Source organism: Hyla sarda, chromosome 12, assembly GCF_029499605.1.
Source record: "Hyla sarda isolate aHylSar1 chromosome 12, aHylSar1.hap1, whole genome shotgun sequence".
Taxonomy (NCBI): Eukaryota; Metazoa; Chordata; class Amphibia; order Anura; family Hylidae; genus Hyla; species Hyla sarda.
The window spans coordinates 2,649,213-2,671,912 of NC_079200.1; the positions used below are offsets into that span (position 1 = coordinate 2,649,213).

Genomic DNA, 22,700 nt, shown 5'->3' on the forward strand with positions numbered 1-22,700 from the left:
CTTATATAGACCACTGAACATGTGTATAGCACACTACAGGCTTATATAGACCACTGAGCAGGTGTATAGCACACTACAGGCTTATATAGGCCACTGAGCATGTGTATAGCACACTACAGTATTATATAGGCCACTGAGCAGGTGTATAGCACACTATAGGATTATATAGGCCACTGAGCATGTGTATAGCACACTACAGGATTATATAGACCAATGAGCAGGTGTATAGCGCACTACAGGATTATATAGGCCACTGAGTAGATGTATAGCACACTACAGGCTTATATAGAGAGATATAGGAGAATAAAGCTGATTGTCTATGGGGGAATGGAGGTGGCCGTGGTTAATGATCATTAGATTTTTGGAGGATCATACAATTAATTCAGAACATTTGGGCAGATATTAAAAAGTGATCATTGTTTAAAGAGTACCTGTCATCAACAAAAACTTTTAATATGTTGTTCATAATCATTAATGAAGAGATATTGTAATATATCTTCATTAAAAAATATTCATATTTATACCACTTTTTTCATTTTATACTTTTGGCCACTAGGGGTCTCTCTTCTATGCCTGGTCTGCAGGCAGCATCCTATGCTTTTCATAGTAAGTGTACAGCTTTTAGGACTAATGCTGAAGGGCTCTGGTCCTTCCACCGGAAGTTCAGTCCTCTCAGCTCAGGACTCGCTCCCAGCCTGTGAGCTGAGAGTACTGAACTTCCGGTGGAAGGACCAGAGCCCTTTCAGCATTAGTCCTAAAAGCTGTACACTTACTATGAAAAGCATAGGATGCTGCCTGCAGACCAGGCAGAGAAGAGAGACCCCTAGTGGCCAAAAGTATAAAATGAAAAAAGTGGTATAAATATTAATATTTTTTAATGAAGATATATTACAATATCTCTTCATTAATGATTATGAACAACATATTAAAAGTTTTTGTTGATGACAGGTGCTCTTTAATATTCCCCCCATATATCAGTACTGCTAACATTTTTAAGAAACTTTGTATTGCATCTTCCTGCACTTTTCAGCCACTTCTTTACCAGCCAAGTACTATATTAGAAAGCTGTATATCTTGGGGTGATATTCTTATTTATGAACAAGTAAAAAATATTCTCACTCATTCTCACATCTATATTTTCTCATTTATCTGTATGAGTTTTTAAGCAGCAGAGTCTGACTGTTGTATCCACAGGTCTCCTCTGGGCAGCCGTCATCTGTCCTATCCACAGGTCTCCTCTGGGCAGCCGTCATCTGTCCTATCCACAGGTCTCCTCTGGGCGACTGTCATCTGTCCTATCCACAGGTCTCCTCTGGGCGGCCGTCATCTGTCCTATTCACAGGTCTCCTCTGGGCGGCAGTCATCTGTCCTATCCACAGGTCTCCTCTGGGTGGCCGTCATCTGTCCTATCCACAGGTCTCCTCTGGGCGACTGTCATCTGTCCTATCCACAGGTCTCCTCTGGGCGGCCGTCATCTGTCCTATCCACAGGTCTCCTCTGGGCGGCCGTCATCTGTCCTATCCACAGGTCTCCTCTGGGCGACTGTCATCTGTCCTATCCACAGGTCTCCTCTGGGTGCCCGTCATCTGTCCTATCCACAGGTCTCCTCTGGGCGACTGTCATCTGTCCTATCCACAGGTCTCCTCTGGGCGGCCGTCATCTGTCCTATCCACAGGTCTCCTCTAGGTGCCCATCATCTGTCCTATCCACAGGTCTCCTCTAGGTGCCCGTCATATGTCCTATCCACAGGTCTCCTCTGGGCGGCTGTCATCTGTCCTATCCACAGGTCTCCTCTGGGTGGCCGTCATCTGTCCTATCCACAGGTCTCCTCTAGGTGCCCGTCATATGTCCTATCCACAGGTCTCCTCTGGGCGGCTGTCATCTGTCCTATCCACAGGTCTCCTCTGGGTGGCCGTCATCTGTCCTATCCACAGGTCTCCTCTGGGCGACTGTCATCTGTCCTATCCACAGGTCTCCTCTGGGCGGCAGTCATCTGTCCTATCCACAGGTCTCCTCTGGGTGCCCGTCATCTGTCCTATCCACAGGTCTCCTCTGGGCGGCCGTCATCTGTCCTATCCACAGGTCTCCTCTAGGTGCCCGTCATCTGTCCTATCCACAGGTCTCCTCTAGGTGCCCGTCATCTGTCCTATCCACAGGTCTCCTCTGGTCGGCAGTCATCTGTCCTATCTCATCTGTCCTATCCACAGGTCTCCTCTGGGCGGCCGTCATCTGTCCTATCCACATTGTCTCCTCTGGGCACCCGTCATCTGTCCTATCCACAGGTCTCCTCTGGGCGGCCGTCATCTGTCCTACCACAGGTCTCCTCTGGGCGGCCGTCATCTGTCCTATCCACAGGTGTCCTCTGGGCGGCCATCATCTGTCCTATCCACAGGTCTCCTCTGGGCACCCGTCATCTGTCCTATCTCATCTGTCCTATCCACAGGTCTCCTCTGGGCTGCCGTCATCTGTCCTACCACAGGTCTCCTCTGGGCGGCCGTCATCTGTCCTATCCACAGGTGTCCTCTGGGCGGCCGTCATCTGTCCTATCCACAGGTCTCCTCTGGGCACCCGTCATCTGTCCTACCACAGGTCTCCTCTGGGCGGCCGTCATCTGTCCTATCCACAGGTGTCCTCTGGGTGGCCGTCATCTGTCCTATCCACAGGTCTCCTCTGGGCGGCCGTCATCTGTCCTATCCACAGGTCTCCTCTGGGCGGCCGTCATCTGTCCTATCCACAGGTGTCCTCTGGGCGGCCGTCATCTGTCCTATCCACAGGTGTCCTCTGGGCGGCCGTCATCTGTCCTATCCACAGGTCTCCTCTGGGCGGCCGTCATCTGTCCTACCACAGGTCTCCTCTGGGCGGCCGTCATCTGTCCTATCCACAGGTGTCCTCTGGGCGGCCGTCATCTGTCCTATCCACAGGTCTCCTCTGGGCGGCCGTCATCTGTCCTATCCACAGGTCTCCTCTGGGCGGCCGTCATCTGTCCTATCCACAGGTGTCCTCTGGGCGGCCGTCATCTGTCCTATCCACAGGTGTCCTCTGGGCGGCCGTCATCTGTCCTATCCACAGGTCTCCTCTGGGCGGCCGTCATCTGTCCTATCCACAGGTCTCCTCTGGGCGGCTGTCAGATTTTTTTTTATAGAAGTCATTTACAAATCTATTTAACTTTCTGGCATCAGTTGATTTGAAAACATTTGTTTTCCACTTGTTTCCACTGCAGTTCCCCTTTAATGTTTCATATCACCGGTGGTTAGAGCAGCGTTGACAGGTTGGATTTAAGTCACTTTTGTCCATAACCAAAGCAATAAAACCTATTTTTAAGACGTGCCTGAGATTCATGGCTGCCTTCTTCTCTCTCCGCAGAGCTGGCTGAAGACGTACGGATATTTACTCCCATACGATATTCGAATATCAGCTTTACATTCAGGAAAAGCTATGCAGTCTGCTGTGGCCACAATGCAGCAGTTCTACGGGATCCCGGTGACCGGAGTGCTGGACCAAATGACCATTGAGTAAGTCAACTACAATGTAATGGGAACGTGTGGGATCAGGTTTATTGTTACTACAATTCATACTCTGTGTGATTGAATAAACATATTGTAACAGTAATATGTGGGTGCAGGTCCCAAAGTGCGTCTGTAGTGATTGTATTGTCATCTCCTATGGTTATAGATCCATCCTCTAGGTCTGTAGTGATCGTATTGTCATCTTCTATGGTTATAGATCCATCCTCTAGGTCTGTAGTGATCGTATTGTCATCTCTTATGGTTATAGATCCATCCTCTAGGTCTGTAGTGATTGTATCGCCATCTCCTATGGTTATAGATCCATCCTCTAGGTCTTTAGTGATCGTATTGTCATCTCCTATGGTTATAGATCCATCCTCTAGGTCTTTAGTGATCGTATTGTCATCTCCTATGGTTATAGATCCATCCTCTAGGTCTGTAGTGATCGTTTTGTCATCTTCTATGGTTATAGATCCATCCTCTAGGTCTGTAGTGATTGTATTGTCATCTTCTATAGTTATAGATCCATCCTCTTGGTCTGTAGTGATTGTATTGTCATCTTCTATAGTTATAGATCCATCCTCTAGGTCTGTAGTGATTGTATTGTCATCTCCTATGGTTATAGATCCATCCTCTAGGTCTGTAGTGATCGTATTATCATCTCCTATGGTTATAGATCCATCCTCTAGGTCTGTAGTGATCGTATTATCATCTCCTATGGTTATAGATCCATCCTCTAGGTCTGTAGTGATCATATTGTCATCTCCTATGGTTATAGATCCATCCTCTAGGTCTGTAGTGATTGTATTGTCATCTCCTATGGTTATAGATCCATCCTCTAGGTCTGTAGTGATTGTATTGTCATCTTCTATAGTTATAGATCCATCCTCTTGGTCTGTAGTGATTGTATTGTCATCTCCTATGGTTATAGATCCATCCTCTAGGTCTGTAGTGTTTGTATTTTCATCTTCAATGGTTATAGATCCATCCTCTAGGTCTGTAGTGATCGTATTGTCATCTCCTATGGTTATAGATCCATCCTCTAGGTCTGTAGTGATCATATTGTCATCTCCTATGGTTATAGATCCATCCTCTAGGTCTGTAGTGATTGTATTGTCATCTCCTATGGTTATAGATCCATCCTCTAGGTCTGTAGTGATCGTATTATGATCTCTTATGGTTATAGATCCATCCTCTAGGTCTGTAGTGATCGTATTGTCATCTCCTATGGTTATAGATCCATCCTCTAGGTCTGTAGTGATCGTATTGTCATCTCCTATGGTTATAGATCCTTCCTCTAGGTCTGTAGTGTTTATATTTTCATCTCCTATGGTTATAGATCCATCCTCTAGGTCTGTAGTGATCGTATTTCCATCTCCTATGGTTATAGATCCATCCTCTAGGTCTGTAGTGACCATATTGTCATCTTCTATGGTTATAGATCCATCCTCTAGGTCTGTAGTGATTGTATTGTCATCTCCTATGGTTATAGATCCATCCTCTAGGTTTGTAGTGATTGTATTATCATCTCCTATGGTTATTGATCCATCCTCTAGGTCTGTATTGATCGTATTGTCATCTCCTATGGTTATAGATCCATCCTCTAGGTCTGTAGTGATTGTATTCTCATCTCCTATGGTTATAGATCCATCCTCTAGGTCTGTAGTGATTGTATTGTCATCTCCTATGGTTATAGATCCATCCTCTAGGTCTGTAGTGTTTGTATTTTCATCTTCAATGGTTATAGATCCATCCTCTAGGTCTGTAGTGATCGTATTGTCATCTCCTATGGTTATAGATCCATCCTCTAGGTCTGTAGTGATCATATTGTCATCTCCTATGGTTATAGATCCATCCTCTAGGTCTGTAGTGTTTGTATTGTCATCTCCTATGGTTATAGATCCATCCTCTAGGTCTGTAGTGATCATATTGTCATCTTCTATGGTTATAGATCCATCCTCTAGGTCTGTAGTGATCATATTGTCATCTCCTATGGTTATAGATCCATCCTCTAGGTCTGTAGTGATTGTATTCTCATCTCCTATGGTTATAGATCCATCCTCTAGGTCTGTAGTGATTGTATTGTCATCTCCTATGGTTATAGATCCATCCTCTAGGTCTGTAGTGATCGTATTTCCATCTCCTATGGTTATAGATCCATCCTCTAGGTCTGTAGTGATTGTATTATCATCTCCTATGGTTATAGATCAATCCTCTAGGTCTGTAGTGATTGTATTATCATCTCCTATGGTTATAGATCCATCCTCTAGGTCTGTAGTGACCATATTGTCATCTTCTATGGTTATAGATCCATCCTCTAGGTCTGTAGTGATTGTATTGTCATCTCCTATGGTTATAGATCCATCCTCTAGATCTGTAGTGATTGTATTGTCATCTCCTATGGTTATAGATCCATCCTCTAGGTCTGTAGTGATCGTATTGCCATCTCCTATGGTTATAGATCCATCCTCCAGGTCTGTAGTGATTGTATTGTCATCTCCTATGGTTATAGATCCATCCTCTAGGTCTGTAGTGGTTGTATTGTCATCTTCTATGGTTATAGATCCATCCTCTAGGTCTGTAGTGATTGTATTATCATCTTCTATGGTTATAGATCCATCCTCTAGGTCTGTAGTGAACATATTGTCATCTCCTATGGTTATAGATCCATCCTCTAGGTCTGTAGTGATCGTATTGTCATCTCCTATGGTTATAGATCCATCCTCTAGGTCTGTAGTGATCATATTGTCATCTCCTATGGTTATAGATCCATCCTCTAGGTCTGTAGTGATCATATTGTCATCTCCTATGGTTATAGATCCATCCTCTAGGTCTGTATTGATCGTATTGTCATCTCCTATGGTTATAGATCCATCCTCTAGGTCTGTAGTGATTGTATTATCATCTTCTATGGTTATAGATCCATCCTCTAGGTCTGTAGTGATTGTATTCTCATCTCCTATGGTTATAGATCCATCCTCTAGGTCTGTAGTGATTGTATTGTCATCTCCTATGGTTATAGATCCATCCTCTAGGTCTGTAGTGTTTGTATTTTCATCTTCAATGGTTATAGATCCATCCTCTAGGTCTGTAGTGATCGTATTGTCATCTCCTATGGTTATAGATCCATCCTCTAGGTCTGTAGTGATCATATTGTCATCTCCTATGGTTATAGATCCATCCTCTAGGTCTGTAGTGATTGTATTCTCATCTCCTATGGTTATAGATCCATCCTCTAGGTCTGTAGTGATTGTATTGTCATCTCCTATGGTTATAGATCCATCCTCTAGGTCTGTAGTGATCGTATTTCCATCTCCTATGGTTATAGATCCATCCTCTAGGTCTGTAGTGATTGTATTATCATCTCCTATGGTTATAGATCAATCCTCTAGGTCTGTAGTGATTGTATTATCATCTCCTATGGTTATAGATCCATCCTCTAGGTCTGTAGTGACCATATTGTCATCTTCTATGGTTATAGATCCATCCTCTAGGTCTGTAGTGATTGTATTGTCATCTCCTATGGTTATAGATCCATCCTCTAGATCTGTAGTGATTGTATTGTCATCTCCTATGGTTATAGATCCATCCTCTAGGTCTGTAGTGATCGTATTGCCATCTCCTATGGTTATAGATCCATCCTCCAGGTCTGTAGTGATTGTATTGTCATCTCCTATGGTTATAGATCCATCCTCTAGGTCTGTAGTGGTTGTATTGTCATTTTCTATGGTTATAGATCCATCCTCTAGGTCTGTAGTGATTGTATTATCATCTTCTATGGTTATAGATCCATCCTCTAGGTCTGTAGTGAACATATTGTCATCTCCTATGGTTATAGATCCATCCTCTAGGTCTGTAGTGATCGTATTGTCATCTCCTATGGTTATAGATCCATCCTCTAGGTCTGTAGTGATCATATTGTCATCTCCTATGGTTATAGATCCATCCTCTAGGTCTGTAGTGATCATATTGTCATCTCCTATGGTTATAGATCCATCCTCTAGGTCTGTAGTGATTGTATTATCATCTCCTATGGTTATAGATCCATCCTCTAGGTCTGTAGTGACCATATTGTCATCTTCTATGGTTATAGATCCATCCTCTAGGTCTGTAGTGATTGTATTGTCATCTCCTATGGTTATAGATCCATCCTCTAGATCTGTAGTGATTGTATTGTCATCTCCTATGGTTATAGATCCATCCTCTAGGTCTGTAGTGATCGTATTGCCATCTCCTATGGTTATAGATCCATCCTCCAGGTCTGTAGTGATTGTATTGTCATCTCCTATGGTTATAGATCCATCCTCTAGGTCTGTAGTGGTTGTATTGTCATCTTCTATGGTCATAGATCCATCCTCTAGGTCTGTAGTGATCATATTGTCATCTCCTATGGTTATAGATCCATCCTCTAGGTCTGTAGTGATCATATTGTCATCTCCTATGGTTATAGATCCATCCTCTAGGTCTGTAGTGATTGTATTGTCCTCATATCCTATGGTTATAGATCCATCCTCTAGGTCTGTAGTGATCGTATTGTCATCTCCTATGGTTATAGATCCATCCTCTAGGTCTGTAGTGATCATATTGTCATCTCCTATGGTTATAGATCCATCCTCTAGGTCTGTAGTGATTGTATTGTCCTCATCTCCTATGGTTATAGATCCATCCTCTAGGTCTGTAGTGACCATATTGTCATCTCCTACGGTTATAGATCCATTCTCTAGGTCTGTAGTGATCGTATTTCCATCTCCTATGGGTATAGATCTATCCTCTAGGTCTGTAGTGATTGTATTGTCATCTCCTATGGTTATAGATCCATCCTCTAGGTCTGTAGTGATTGTATTATCATCTCCTATGGTTATAGATCCATCCTCTAGGTCTGTAGTGATTGTATCGCCATCTTCTATGGTTATAGATCCATCCTCTAGGACTGTAGTGATCGTATTGTCATCTCCTATGGTTATAGATCCATCCTCTAGGTCTGTAGTGATCGTATTGTCATCTCCTATGGTTATAGATCCATCCTCTAGGACTGTAGTGATCGTATTGTCATCTCCTATGGTTATAGATCCATCCTCTAGGTCTGTAGTGATTGTATTGTCATCTTCTATGGTTATAGATCTATCCTCTAGGTCTGTAGTGATCGTATTATCATCTCCTATGGTTATAGATTCATCCTCTAGGTCTGTATTGATTGTATTTTCATCTTCTATGGTTATAGATCCATCCTCTAGGTCTGTAGTGATTGTATTATCATCTCCTATGATTATAGATCTATCCTCTAGGTCTGTAGTGATCGTATTATCATCTCCTATGGTTATAGATTCATCCTCTAGGTCTGTATTGATTGTATTTTCATCTTCAATGGTTATAGATCCATCCTCTAGGTCTGTAGTGATTGTATTGTCATCTTCTATGGTTATAGATCTATCCTCTAGGTCTGTAGTGATCGTATTATCATCTCCTATGGTTATAGATTCATCCTCTAGGTCTGTATTGATTGTATTTTCATCTTCTATGGTTATAGATCCATCCTCTAGGTCTGTAGTCATCGTATTGTCATCTCCTATGGTTATAGATCCATCCTCTAGGTCTGTAGTGATCGTATTGTCATCTCCTATGGTTATAGATCCATCCTCTAGGTCTGTAGTGATCGTATTGTCATCTCCTATGGTTATAGATCCATCCTCTAGGTCTGTAGTGATTGTATTGTCATCTCCTATGGTTATAGATTCATCCTCTAGGTCTGTAGTGATTGTATTGTCATCTCCTATGGTTATAGATCCATCCTCTAGGTCTGTAGTGATCGTATTATCATCTCCTATGGTTATAGATCCATCCACTTGGTCTGTAGTGATTGTATTGTCATCTCCTATGGTTATAGATCCATCCACTTGGTCTGTAGTGATTGTATTGTCATCTCCTATGGTTATAGATCCATCCTCTAGGTCTGTAGTGATTGTATTGTCATCTCCTATGGTTATAGATCCATCCTCTATGTCTGTAGTGATTGTATTATCATCTCCTATGGTTATAGATCCATCCTCTAGGTCTGTAGTGATCGTATTGTCACCTCCTATGGTTATAGATCCATCCTCTAGGTCTGTAGTGATTGTATTGTCATCTCCTATGGTTATAGATCCATCCTCTAGGTCTGTAGTGATTGTATTGTCATCTTCTATGGTTATAGATCCATCCTCTAGGTCTGTAGTGATTGTATTGTCATCTCCTATGGTTATAGATCCATCCTCTAGGTCTGTAGTGATTGTATTGTCATCTCCTATGGTTATAGATCCATCCTCTAGGTCTGTAGTGATTGTATTGTCATCTCCTATGGTTATAGATCCATCCTCTAGGTCTGTAGTGATTGTATTGTCATCTTCAATGGTTATAGATCCATCCGCTAGGTCTGTAGTGATTGTATTGTCATCTTCTATAGTTATAGATCCATCCTCTAGGTCTGTAGTGATCGTATTGTCATCTCCTATGGTTATAGATCCATCCTCTAGGTCTGTAGTGATCGTATTGTCATCTCCTATGGTTATAGATCCATCCTCTAGGTCTGTAGTGATTGTATTGTCCTCATCTCCTATGGTTATAGATCCATCCTCTAGGTCTGTAGTGATTGTATTGTCATCTCCTATGGTTATAGATCCATCCTCTAGGTCTGTAGTGATCGTATTGTCATCTCCTATGGTTATAGATCCATCCTCTAGGTCTGTAGTGATTGTATTGTCCTCATCTCCTATGGTTATAGATCCATCCTCTAGGTCTGTAGTGATCGTATTATCATCTCCTATGGTTATAGATCAATCCTCTAGGTCTGTAGTGATCGTATTGCCATCTCCTATGGTTATAGATCCATCCTCTTGGTCTGTAGTGATTGTATTGTCATCTCCTATGGTTATTGATCCATCCTCTAGGTCTGTAGTGATCGTATTGCCATCTCCTATGGTTATAGATCCATCCTCTAGGTCTGTAGTGATTGTATTATCATCTCCTATGGTTATAGATCCATCCTCTAGGTCTGTAGTGATCGTATTGTCATCTCCTATGGTTATAGATCCATCCTCTAGGTCTGTAGTGATCGTATTGTCATCTTCTATGGTTATAGATCCTTCCTCTAGGTCTGTAGTGACCATATTGTCATCTTCTATGGTTATAGATCCATCCTCTAGGTCTGTAGTGATCGTATTGTCATCTCCTATGGTTATAGATCCATCCTCTAGGTCTGTAGTGATTGTATTGTCATCTCCTATGGTTATAGATCCATCCTCTAGGTCTGTAGTGATTGTATTGTCATCTCCTATGGTTATAGATCCATCCTCTAGGTCTGTAGTGATCGTATTGTCACCTCCTATGGTTATAGATCCATCCTCTAGGTCTGTAGTGATTGTATTGTCATCTCTTATGGTTAAAGATCCATCCTCTAGGTCTGTAGTGATTGTATTATCATCTCCTATGGTTATAGATCCATCCTCTAGGTCTGTAGTGATTGTATTGTCATCTTCTATGGTTATAGATCTATCCTCTAGGTCTGTAGTGATTGTATTGTCCTCATCTTCAATGGTTATAGATCCATCCTCTAGGTCTGTAGTGATTGTATTGTCATCTTCTATGGTTATAGATCCATCCTCTAGGTCTGTAGTGATTGTATTGTCCTCATCTTCAATGGTTATAGATCCATCCTCTAGGTCTGCCACCTCCCATGTGTCATGTTAAGAACATCATTTGTAATATATGAACAACTATATATATATGAGTGTCTACATCTACAACTCCAAAAAACTACAACTCCTCTGTCCTCCTCCTCCAGACTCCTCTGTCCTCCTCCAGACTCCTCTGTGCTCCTCCCACAGACTCCTCTTTGCTCCTTCTCCAAACTCCTCTGTTCTCCTCCTCCAGACTCCTCGGTTCTCCTCCTCCAGACTCCTCTGTCCTCCTCCTCCAGACTCCTCTGTCCTCCTCCTCCAGACTTCACTGTTCTCCTCCTCCAGACTCCTCTGTCCTCCTCCTCCAGACTCCTCTGTCTTCATCCAGACTTCTCTGTCCTTTTCCTCCAGACTTCACTGTTCTCCTCCTCCAGACTCCTCTGTCCTCCTCCTCCAGACTCCTCTGTCCTCCTCCTCCAGACTCCCCGGTCCTCCTCCTCCAGACTCCTCTGTCCTCCTCCCTACTGCTCTGTCCTCCTCCTCCAGATCCCTCTGTCCTCCTCCATACTCCTCTGTCCATATACTCCATACTCCTCTGTCCATATCCTCCAGACTCCTCTGTCCTCCTCCAGATTTCTCTGCCCTCCTCCTCCAGACTCCTCTGTCCTCCTCTTCCTCCAGACTCCTCTGTCCTCCTCTTCATCCAGACTCCTCTGTCCTCCTCTTCCTCCTCCTCTAGATTCCTCTGTCCTCCTCCAGACTCCTCTGTCCCCACCAGACTCCTCTGTCCCCCACCAGACTCCTCTGTCCTCCTCCAGATTCCTCTGTCCTCCTCCTCCAGACTCCTCTGTCCTCCTCCTACAGACTCCTTTGTCCTCCATCCAGACTCCTCTGTCCTCCATCCAGACTCCTCTGTCCTCATCCTCCAGACTCCTCTGTCCCCCACCAGACTCCTCTGTCCAACATCCAAGAGCCTGATCCTTCTTTCCCTGACATCTGGAAGCCCCCCATACACATTAGATGATGGGCAGATCCTGCTCGGTAATGTAGTAACCAGCTTCAGTGCCTATAACGCGGCCTGACAAGAATTTCAGCACCCAGTCACTTCCCATATCAATAAGTTACAGCCCAACCTCTATGTCTTTTAATAAAGTTAATATTGGTGTTGTATATTCGTCTGGTTTACGTGGCCCTGCGGCGGACATCTCTAGTCCACATGTTCTCCATATAATATACATATCGTTCACTTCGAGTATATACTAGATGTAGGACCCTATAGCACAGTTATTTATTAAATATTGTGCAGAGTATTTCAGAGTTTGGGCAGTAACCCAGTCTACTTTGTAAGGCAAAGATATTACACAATGGGCGTCATTAAAGAAAAACTCCAATTGCCTATACACAGAGGAGCGCCCCAAGTAATGTCATGGCCGCTTTATATAATGGTAACTTTGATGTGTCCCCTGAGGATCAGTGATAACGGTATTTGCTCTTTATTTCTTATACAATGATCATGTAGGTGGATGAAGAAGCCTCGCTGCGGGGTACCTGACCTTCCTCACTTAAGCCATAAAAGAAGAAACAAGAGATATGCACTAACAGGCCAGAAGTGGAGACAGAAACACATTACATACAGGTACGTTCTGTGCCGAAAGAGACGAATAATTGTGGGCGCCGCACAAAGCTAATGGTGCCCGGGCACGGTGGGAGGTGGGCGTCTTCTAGTCTGCAGGACCTGCTGATCAGCTTCTCCATTGTGATGTGAGCACAACATGTATTTGTTCTGGGGGCTTCACACTCGTGCCTGTAATTACATACCTGTATGCAAAAACATAAGCTTAACAAAGCAGTCAGATTTGTGCCCATAACCGTGACGCACACCTTTAGAGGGCAAAAAGTAAACCTCATAGGATAAACCAATAGCACAATAACTAACACAAAACCCATATTTGACTTGAGAGACAGAAAGTAGAACTAGCTGTTTTAGTAATCGATGCCTAGTACCGAGGAGACATGATACTCTGAAAGAAACGAGCCGGCACTGGAACAGGACCAGGCTGACATACGAACCGAATAGGCATCTTTAACATACTTACTTATGAGATCATGGCAAGAGTGAAACCGATAGGTACCTGTCAGGGATAACATGAAGATATCCAAGTCCCTGCTATTAAGAGGCAAAAATAAACTGTTAGCAAAATTATACACAATAACAAACTACATGACAGACCTTTGGTGATAATATCCTTGTGGTGCCATATTGCCTGTAAACCAAACTACACTCAAATAGGCATCTTACCTGAAGACTAACCATACCTTAAACTGCCAAGTCCCCGGAGTGAAGTCCCGCTGTGAGTGACCGAACCCTTCAACGCCATTGTGCCTGTAGACTTGACAGGTCTTTGCGTAATTATCTTGCCTGTAGACGTGACAGGTCTTTCGTAAGCAACGTGCCTGTAGACGTGACAGGTCTTTGCTTAACCATCGTGCCTGTGGACATTACAGGTCTTTACGTAACCAATCGAGCCTGTAGACGTGACAGGTCTTTATGTAACCATCGTGCCTGCAGACATGGCAGAAATGAAGGGTATAGAACCACCTAAGTGTCATGATGTTGTTGCTCTGAAGATGTGTCAGTAACAACAACTATGCAATGCATCCCCCCTGCAGATGTGGCAGGTATGATGGGTATACAACTGCTTATGTGTGATGATGTTATAGTTGTGAAAACATGTCAATAACAGTAAGTAAGCAGATCGTGCTTCTGCAGACATGATGAAAACCATGATGTCAACAACTATTAGGGTAATGCATACCCTTGAAAAGGTTGTAAGGTAGAAGCTGCGTGTAACTTGTCAAGCTGATTCAAATGGTAACAAATGGGTAATACTGACTTGGTGACGTATGTGTTACGAATGCTATTATTGCTAAGTGTCACATATCGGCTGTAATAAATAGGCGGAGCTTCTGCTGAAACTAACAGACATATTAACACGACTGGAACATATGCGTGATTTCAAATGTCTAACACATGCTTGGGGTGTCGGATATAATAGTGTAAATGTGCTATCTAACGTATATATGTTATGGACCCAAGAAGAGTGTGTATGTAATCATATCTATACACTGTGAATGGTGACGGACGTTTGACTGATACGAAAGCTAAGAACCTAAGTACAGTATAAGTGCTGTGCATGACCCCCGCGATCTCGGCTGTGGCACCCCAGACATCCGGTGCACGGTGCAAACTGGATGACTGGCGATGCGGGGCGGAGGCTCTTGACATCACGGTCACGCCCCCTCAATGCAAGTCTATGGGAGGGGGCGCCCCCTCCCATAGACTTGCATTGAGGGACCATGACCATGACGTCACGAGCCTCTGGAGCTGCACGAACGCCGGGTGCAGCAAGGAGAATGCGGGGGTCCCCAGCGGCAGGACCCCCGTGATCAGACATCTTATTGCCTATTCTTTGGATAGGGGATAAGATGTCTAGGGGCCCCTTTAACCACAGGATAGGGGATTAGTACAAGGTTAGGGTCTATTCACACGGCAGAATTCTGCCTCAAAATAAAGCCCATAGACTTCTATGGGATTCCACACCCCCATTCAGGATGGGTTCACACTGCGGAATCTCTGGGCAGAATTTCTGGGTGGCTCTTTTGGGAGATCTGCTCAGAAATGCATTGCCATCTATGGGGACGGCAATGCAGTCCGCACGGTCCTAGTGCCGCCGGCTCAATCTCCGACAGAAATTCTGCCTAGAGATCCTGCAGTGTGAACCCAGCCTCACACTTCTGAATATCCGCTTGCAGAATTCCGCAAGCGGAAATTCAGAAGTGTGAATATGAGTGCGGAATCCCATAGGAGTCTAGGGGCTTTAATTTGAGGCGGAATCTGCTGTGTGAATAGACCCTAACCTTGTACTTGGCCTGAGTGGGGCCTGTATTATACTTCAGAGCTGTATTCACAAGTCTGGACAGGCTTTAGAACATCTCAAGCATCAGCAAAGGAGACCAAACCTACAGTAAGCTCGGCCCGAGACCAAATCTAACAGACCAACCATCCATTAGTCTTCTAGCCATTAGTCAGCCAGTGTTTAGTCATCCAAATTCTTGCCGCCTTCAAAATCCTGCTGATCCAGTTGCTCAGAAAACGGCGCTAATGTGGTCAGACTAATGGACGGCCGATCTGATAGATTTGGTATTGGGCCAAGGTTACTGTAGTTTGGCTATCCTCTGAGCAGTGTCGGCTCACACATTGTACTATGAGGGTCCGGGAGGCGGTCAGCAGTTCTGTTGTCAGTCAGAACCCCAGCTCAGGATCAGTATAGGATAATACACTATATTGTAGATTAATACTATAAATAAGCTGTAAATTAGAGGTCATAGGCGGACGCACCATTATATACATGACTTGTCCTTCATATATTCACATTTATTGTGATCCCTTTTCCTTCTCTCTTGCCCCCTTTGCAGCATACACAATTATACTCCCAAAGTAGGAGAACTGGACACTAGAAAAGCGATCCGCCAGGCCTTCGATGTGTGGCAGAAGGTGACGCCTCTGACGTTTGAAGAAATCCCCTACCAAGAAATTAAAACCTCTCATAAAGAAGCGGACATTATGATCTTTTTTGCCTCTGGATTTCACGGGGACAGTTCTCCATTTGACGGAGAGGGTGGATTTTTAGCACATGCCTATTTTCCTGGACCTGGCATAGGAGGAGATACACATTTTGATTCGGATGAGCCCTGGACGCTGGGGAATTCTAATCATGATGGTGAGATATCTGACATGGTGCCCCCCCCCCCACACTGTTCTATTATAATGGTTCACAGCAGAATTGCACTGAGGGTATAATATATCTAGGCCTTTAAAGGGGTATTCCAGGAAAAACTTTTATATATATATATATAATCAATTGGCTCCAGAAAGTTAAACAGATTTGCAAATTACTTCTATTAAAAAATCTTAATCCTTCCAATAATTATCAGCTGCTGAAGTTGAGAAGAGTAGAAGAGGTTTGCTATGGGGATTTGCTTCTACTCTGGACAGTTCCCGAGACACGGGTCATCAGAGAGCACTTAAACAGAAAAGAACAACTCAACTTCAGCAGCTCATAAGTACTGAAAGGATTAAGATTTTTTAATAGAAGTAATTTACAAATCTGTTTAACTTTCTGGAGCCAGTTCACATATATAAAAACTTTTTTTCTTGGAATACCCCTTTAAGGTTATCACTGGTGATCAACTCTCTGCTGCCACAGGACAATGAGAATGGACTCCCTGCGCTTACTAACCAATTTGGCTTCGGGCCACACTCCATCTTGAGTCTATGTACCATCCAGATTTTCACCTTTTATGCTGCTCCATTATTTGAAAGTTAGCATTAGCTGCTAGAGGGTACCAGACCCCTTTCCAAAAGTGGTACCAATGTGGGTAGTGGCTCACCCCACGGACCAGGACACCGATGCTAGGGTCATACAAACACAGGTCAAGGTCCAGGTGTAGGTCATTGGCAGGTGGCAAGGCAGCTTAGTCAGACACAGGAAAGAAAATGTAGCACAGGTTCAGGTCAGCAACCCAGGTCAGGCACAGGATAGTCAGTTTAGTACACAGGGGTCAGGCAGAAGAAGAGTCAGGAGATCACGCACAGGATAGTCAGTATAGTACACAGGTGTCAGGCAGAAGAAGAGTCAGGAGATCAGGCACAGGATAGTCAGTATGGTACACAGGTGTCAGGCAGAAGAAGAGTCAGGAGATCAGGCACAGGATAGTCAGTTTAGTACACAGGTGTCAGGCAGAAGAAGAGTCAGGAGATCAGGCACAGGATAGTCAGTATGGTACACAGGTGTCAGGCAGAAGAAGAGTCAGGAGATCAGGCACAGGATAGTCAGTTTAGTACACAGGTGTCAGGCAAAAGAAGAGTCAGGAGATCAGGCACAGGATAGTCAGTATAGTACACAGGGGTCAGGCAGAAGAAGAGTCAGGAGATCACGCACAGGATAGTCAGTATAGTACACAGGGGTCATGCAGAAGAAGAGTCAGGAGATCAGGCACAGGATAGTCAGTATAGTAAACAGGGGTCAGGCAGAAGAAGAGTCAGGAGATCAGGCACAGGGTAGTCAGTATAGTACACAGGTGTCAGGCAGAAGAAGAGTCAGGAGATCAGGCACAGGATAGTCAGTATGGTACACAGGGGTCAGGCAGAAGAAGAGTGAGGAGATCAGGCACAAGATAGTCAGTATAGTACACAGGGGTCAGACAGAAGAAGAGTGAGGAGATCAGGCACAGGATAGTCAGTATAGTACACAGGGGTCAGACAGAAGAAGAGTCAGGAGATCAGGCACAGGATAGTCAGCATAGTACACAGGGGTCAGGCAGAAGAAGAGTCAGGAGATCAGACACAGGATAGTCAGCATGGTACACAGGTGTCAGGCAGAAGAAGAGTCAGGAGATCAGGCACAGGATAGTCAGTATAGTACACAGGGGTCATGCAGAAGAAGAGTCAGGAGATCAGGCACAGGATAGTCAGTTTAGTACACAGGTGTCAGGCAGAAGAAGAGTGAGGAGATCAGGCACAGGATAGTCAGTATAGTACACAGGAGTCAGGCAGAAGAAGAGTGAGGAGATCAGGCATAGGATAGTCAGTATAGTACACAGGGGTCAGGCAGAAGAAGAGTCAGGAGATCAGGCACAGGATAGTCAGTATAGTACACAGGGGTCAGGCAGAAGAAGAGTCAGGAGATCAGGCACAGGATAGTCAGTTTAGTACACAGGGGTCATGCAGAAGAAGAGTCAGGAGATCAGGCACAGGATAGTCAGTATAGTACACAGGAGTCAGGCAGAAGAAGAGTCAGGAGATCAGGCATAGGATAGTCAGTATAGTACACAGGGGTCAGGCAGAAGAAGAGTCAGGAGATCAGGCACAGGATAGTCAGTATAGTACACAGGGGTCAGGCAGAAGAAGAGTCAGGAGATCAGGCACAGGACAGTCAGTATAGTACACAGGGGTCAGGCAGAAGAAGAGTCAGGAGATCAGGCACAGGATAGTCAGTATAGTACACAGGTGGCAGGCAGAAGAAGAGTGAGGAGATCAGGCACAGGATAGTCAGTATAGTACACAGGGGTCAGACAGAAGAAGAGTCAGGAGATCAGGCACTGGATAGTCAGTATAGTACACAGGGGTCATGCAGAAGAAGAGTCAGGAGATCAGGCACAGGATAGTCAGTATAGTACACAGGTGGCAGGCAGAAGAAGAGTGAGGAGATCAGGCACAGGATAGTCAGTATAGTACACAGGGGTCAGACAGAAGAAGAGTCAGGAGATCAGGCACTGGATAGTCAGTATAGTACACAGGGGTCATGCAGAAGAAGAGTCAGGAGATCAGGCACAGGATAGTCAGTATAGTACACAGGGGTCAGGCAGAAGAAGAGTGAGGAGATCAGGCATAGGATAGTCAGTATGGTACACAGGGGTCAGGCAGAAGAAGAGTGAGGAGATCAGGCACAGGATAGTCAGTATAGTACACAGGGGTCAGGCAGAAGAAGAGGGAGGAGATCAGGCACAGGATAGTCAGTATAGTTCACAGGGATCAGGCAGAAGAAGAGTCAGGAGATCAGGCACAGGATAGTCAGTATAGTACACAGGTGGCAGGCAGAAGAAGAGTGAGGAGATCAGGCACAGGACAGTCAGTATAGTACACAGGGGTCAGGCAGAAGAATAGTGAGGAGATCAGGCACAGGATAGTCAGTATAGTACACAGGTGGCAGGCAGAAGAAGAGTGAGGAGATCAGGCACAGGATAGTCAGTATAGTACACAGGGGTCAGGCAGAAGAAGAGTCAGGAGATCAGGCGCAGGATAGTCAGTATAGTTCACAGGGGTCAGGCAGAAGCAGAGTCAGGAGATCAGGCGCAGGATAGTCAGTATAGTTCACAGGGGTCAGGCAGAAGAAGAGTCAGGAGATCAGGCGCAGGATAGTCAGTATAGTTCACAGGGGTCAGGCAGAAGCAGAGTCAGGAGATCAGGCACAGGATAGTAAGTATAGTACACAGGGGTCAGGCAGAAGAAGAGTCAGGAGATCAGGCACAGGATAGTAAGTATAGTACACAGGGGTCAGGCAGAAGAAGAGTCAGGAGATCAGGCACAGGATAGTAAGTATAGTACACAGGGGTCAGGCAGAAGAAGAGTCAGGAGATCAGGCACAGGATAGTCAGTATAGTGCACAGGGGTCAGGCAGAAGAAGAGTCAGGAGATCAGGCACTGGTCAGTACATAGGATATTAGGATCAGAAATACAGCACAGCTCTGCTATGAACACAAGATACCATGTTATTGATCAGGCATGGGTTAATTTGAATAGGGAATGATCTGTGGTAACTGGCTGAGGACAGGTTAAGGTGAGCGCACTGGTTCTAAAAAAAGACGCCAAGGGGGAACACGCAGGAAATGGGCAGAGCTGGGGAAAATGAAGACAAGAGCAGTTGTACCAGTTTAGGCACCACTAGTTTATTAGCACCCAACAGTTTATTAGCACCCACCAGTTTATTAGCACCCACCAGTTTAATAGCACCCACCAGTTTATTAGCACCCACCAGTTTATTAGCACTCACCAGTTTATTAGCACCCACCAGGTTAGTAGCACCCACCAGTTTAGTAGCACCCACCAGTTTATTAGCACCCACCAGTTTATTAGCACTCACCAGTTTATTAGCACCCACTAGTTTATTAGCACCCACCAGTTTTGTAGCACCCACCAGTTTATTAGCACTCACCAGTTTATTAGCACCCACCAGTTTATTAGCACCCACCAGTTTATTAGCACCCACCAGTTTATTAGCACCCACCAGTTTAGTAGCACCCACCAGTTTATTAGCACTCACCAGTTTATTAGCACCCACCAGTTTAGTTGCAGCATGTCATTTATGACATGAAATATGACATGACCTTCAGCTGTATAAAGTGTTAGGTATCGAGGTATATAAGTATATAAGTAAATAAGTAAATAAGATAGAGGATGAAAATGCAGAACGTTTTTCATACAGTAATTCATCTTTATATTTATAAAACCACTGAACCCATTTAGAAGGGATTTTATACGCTACATGAACCTGATGCCTACGACCAATAAGTGGGTCTCCCAGGGTTAGTTCTTGTATAGGTCACCTGCCCTTCACTATCCTAACCCTATCAGGTATGGGCAGGATGCAGGTGAGTGTTTGGCCGCCACCAGCTCGTGCATTAGATGTTGGGTCGTTCCTAAAGCCGTTGTGGCCGGATAAGGTGCAGACATTTGCATATATTTTTTCTTATTAAATAAGCTTTCTGTGAGTTTTATTTCCTTGTTTACAAAGTAAAATGTTAGCAGTTGTATCATAAAAGGAACCGTAAATAACTTCCCATGGTTCCTCTCTCCTGGGGATAGACTTTGTAATTACGCTGCATTCAGAATCTCAATAGAGCGGCAGAATATATCAGGACGCTGCGGATTAGGAAAGGGCGGCTGCTGTGAATGGGGTGAGCTTTAAAGGGGTACTCCGCCCCTACTTTAGTACTCCAAAGGATAGCGGATAAGATGTCTTATCATGGGGGGAGGTCATGTTGCTGGGACTCCCCATGATCTCCGGGCTGGCACTCCGTTGGGGTGCCTGCCCGGAGATCATGGGGGGTCCCAGCCATCAGACCCCCACCGTGATCAAACATCTTAACCCCTATCCTCTGGAAACGAATTAAAGGGGTACTCCGGCAAAAAACATCTTATCTCCTATCCGATTTCTGATCATGGGGGTCCCCTATCTCTGGCGCGACACCCTGGTCATCCATGTATGGAGCGAACTCCACTCCGTGCCCGATGACTGGCGGCTACAGCCGCCATGCTTCCTCCATTCATGTTTATGTAGCCGTTACGCCCCCTTCCATAGGCATGAATGGAGGTGGCGTGGCGTGACGTCATCAACGCGGAAGCTCCAAGCTTCCGGGTTCCAGACGCCACTGTCGGCCAAGAGATCACGAGGTCCCCAGTAGCGGGACCCCCACAATCAGACATCTTATTCCCTATCCAGTGGATAGGGGATAAGATGTTTTTTGCCGGAGTACCCCTTTAAGATGTCTAGGGGTGGAGCACCCCTGCGGTATGTCGAGTACCCACTATAGTATGGGGACACCTTGTGAAGGCTTCGTCTTCTGATCCCCGTGCAGGTATAAGTTGTAGTAAACTCGATGGGTGACCACTCCCCCTTCACATGAAGCCCATGCCCCCTCTGTGCCAAGCCCCGCACAGTTGGCGAGTTCGGAGCAGATTAGCCAAAAGTCGCTAAATTTTGTGCAAACATTTCAGAGTAAATCATACCGTCTTCAAATCCCACTGCCTCCATCTGTTTCATGATGCTCGTAGTTTAGGAAGCATCAAACAGGTAACAGGTTCCCGTTATCCAAACTAAGACAAAACAGGCTAAAAGTGCGCCAGATTTATCAGCCTCGGCCACGTTAATAAATGTGATGCATTTGAAGACTGTCCGACTAGGACTGCACCATCTAAAAATTCGGTCAGGGCTGCGCTGCAACTTTTTGTAGCTTACAAGATTGATTTTCACTACTAAGCTGCAGCTGCAGACCAAAGCAATACATGCAGCTGCAGCCTAGTAGTTATAATCAGTCTTATACGATACAAAATGTAGCAGTGCTGCCCTGACCTAATTCTTAGACCGTTGTAGTAAATCCCCTCCCATTGTCTCTTGAGACAAAAACTATGGAGAAATAGTAAGTGGTTCCGTAGCCCTCAGAATATCAACACAAAGACCTACACTACCGTAAGGCTGATTACCCACTTATTCCACACACTAAAAACTGAAAATTAACTTCTAATAAAATAAGCCCAAAATTAAAAACGTAAGAGAAGACGAGCATGGTCTCACTATGTAAAGGTAACGCAGTAACCTGGCCAATGTTAAAACATTATACAAACCCCCCCCTACATGTTTCACCACGCAACAGGTGGTGTCCTCAGGGCAGTGCCAAAGAGGAGTAGATGATCCTGTTACAGGTAGAGTAGTACAAAACATGTAGTACTGTACTGTACCATAGGGAGGCACTACGGAACAGTTATTAAGTGCATGTTCTTCAGTAATGAAAGTATTTTATCAGTACAATAGTCCCCATATTTTTCTAATTTGTGAACTCAAAGGTCAGTACTGTGTCAATAAGTTTCCACACACTAGAACAGTGTTTTCCAAACAGTGTGTCTCCAGCTATTTAAAAATGACAACTCTCTGCATGCCCGAACAGCCGAAGGCCTGTGTGTCTCCTCCAGAGGATTCACACTGTCTCTAAAAGGTAAATTATGGCTTCCCTCTCATCTCATCAGCCTTTGGCATGCTGGGAGTTGTCTCTAGGACAGTGTTTCCAAACCAGCGTGCCTCCAGCTGTTGCAAAACTAAAACTCCCAGTATGCCCGGACAGCCAAAGGCCTGTCAGCTACCTCTAGAGGATTCACACTGCCACACTGAAAGGTAAATCTAGGCTTCACCCTCCTATCCTATCAGCC

The 22,700-nt window shown here is 44.7% G+C and overlaps 1 protein-coding gene across 3 annotated transcripts in view; it reads left to right on the forward strand.

Annotated features, from left to right (window-relative positions):
• Positions 1-22,700, forward strand: part of MMP24 (matrix metallopeptidase 24) — a 199,881-nt gene that overhangs the window by 152,478 nt on the left and 24,703 nt on the right. For all 3 annotated transcript variants that reach the window (XM_056548362.1, XM_056548363.1, XM_056548364.1), the window contains exons 2-4: positions 3,364-3,512; positions 12,678-12,794; positions 15,635-15,939. In XM_056548362.1, coding sequence (XP_056404337.1) covers positions 3,364-3,512; positions 12,678-12,794; positions 15,635-15,939 — 571 coding nt within the window. The remainder of the gene's footprint in view (positions 1-3,363; positions 3,513-12,677; positions 12,795-15,634; positions 15,940-22,700) is intronic.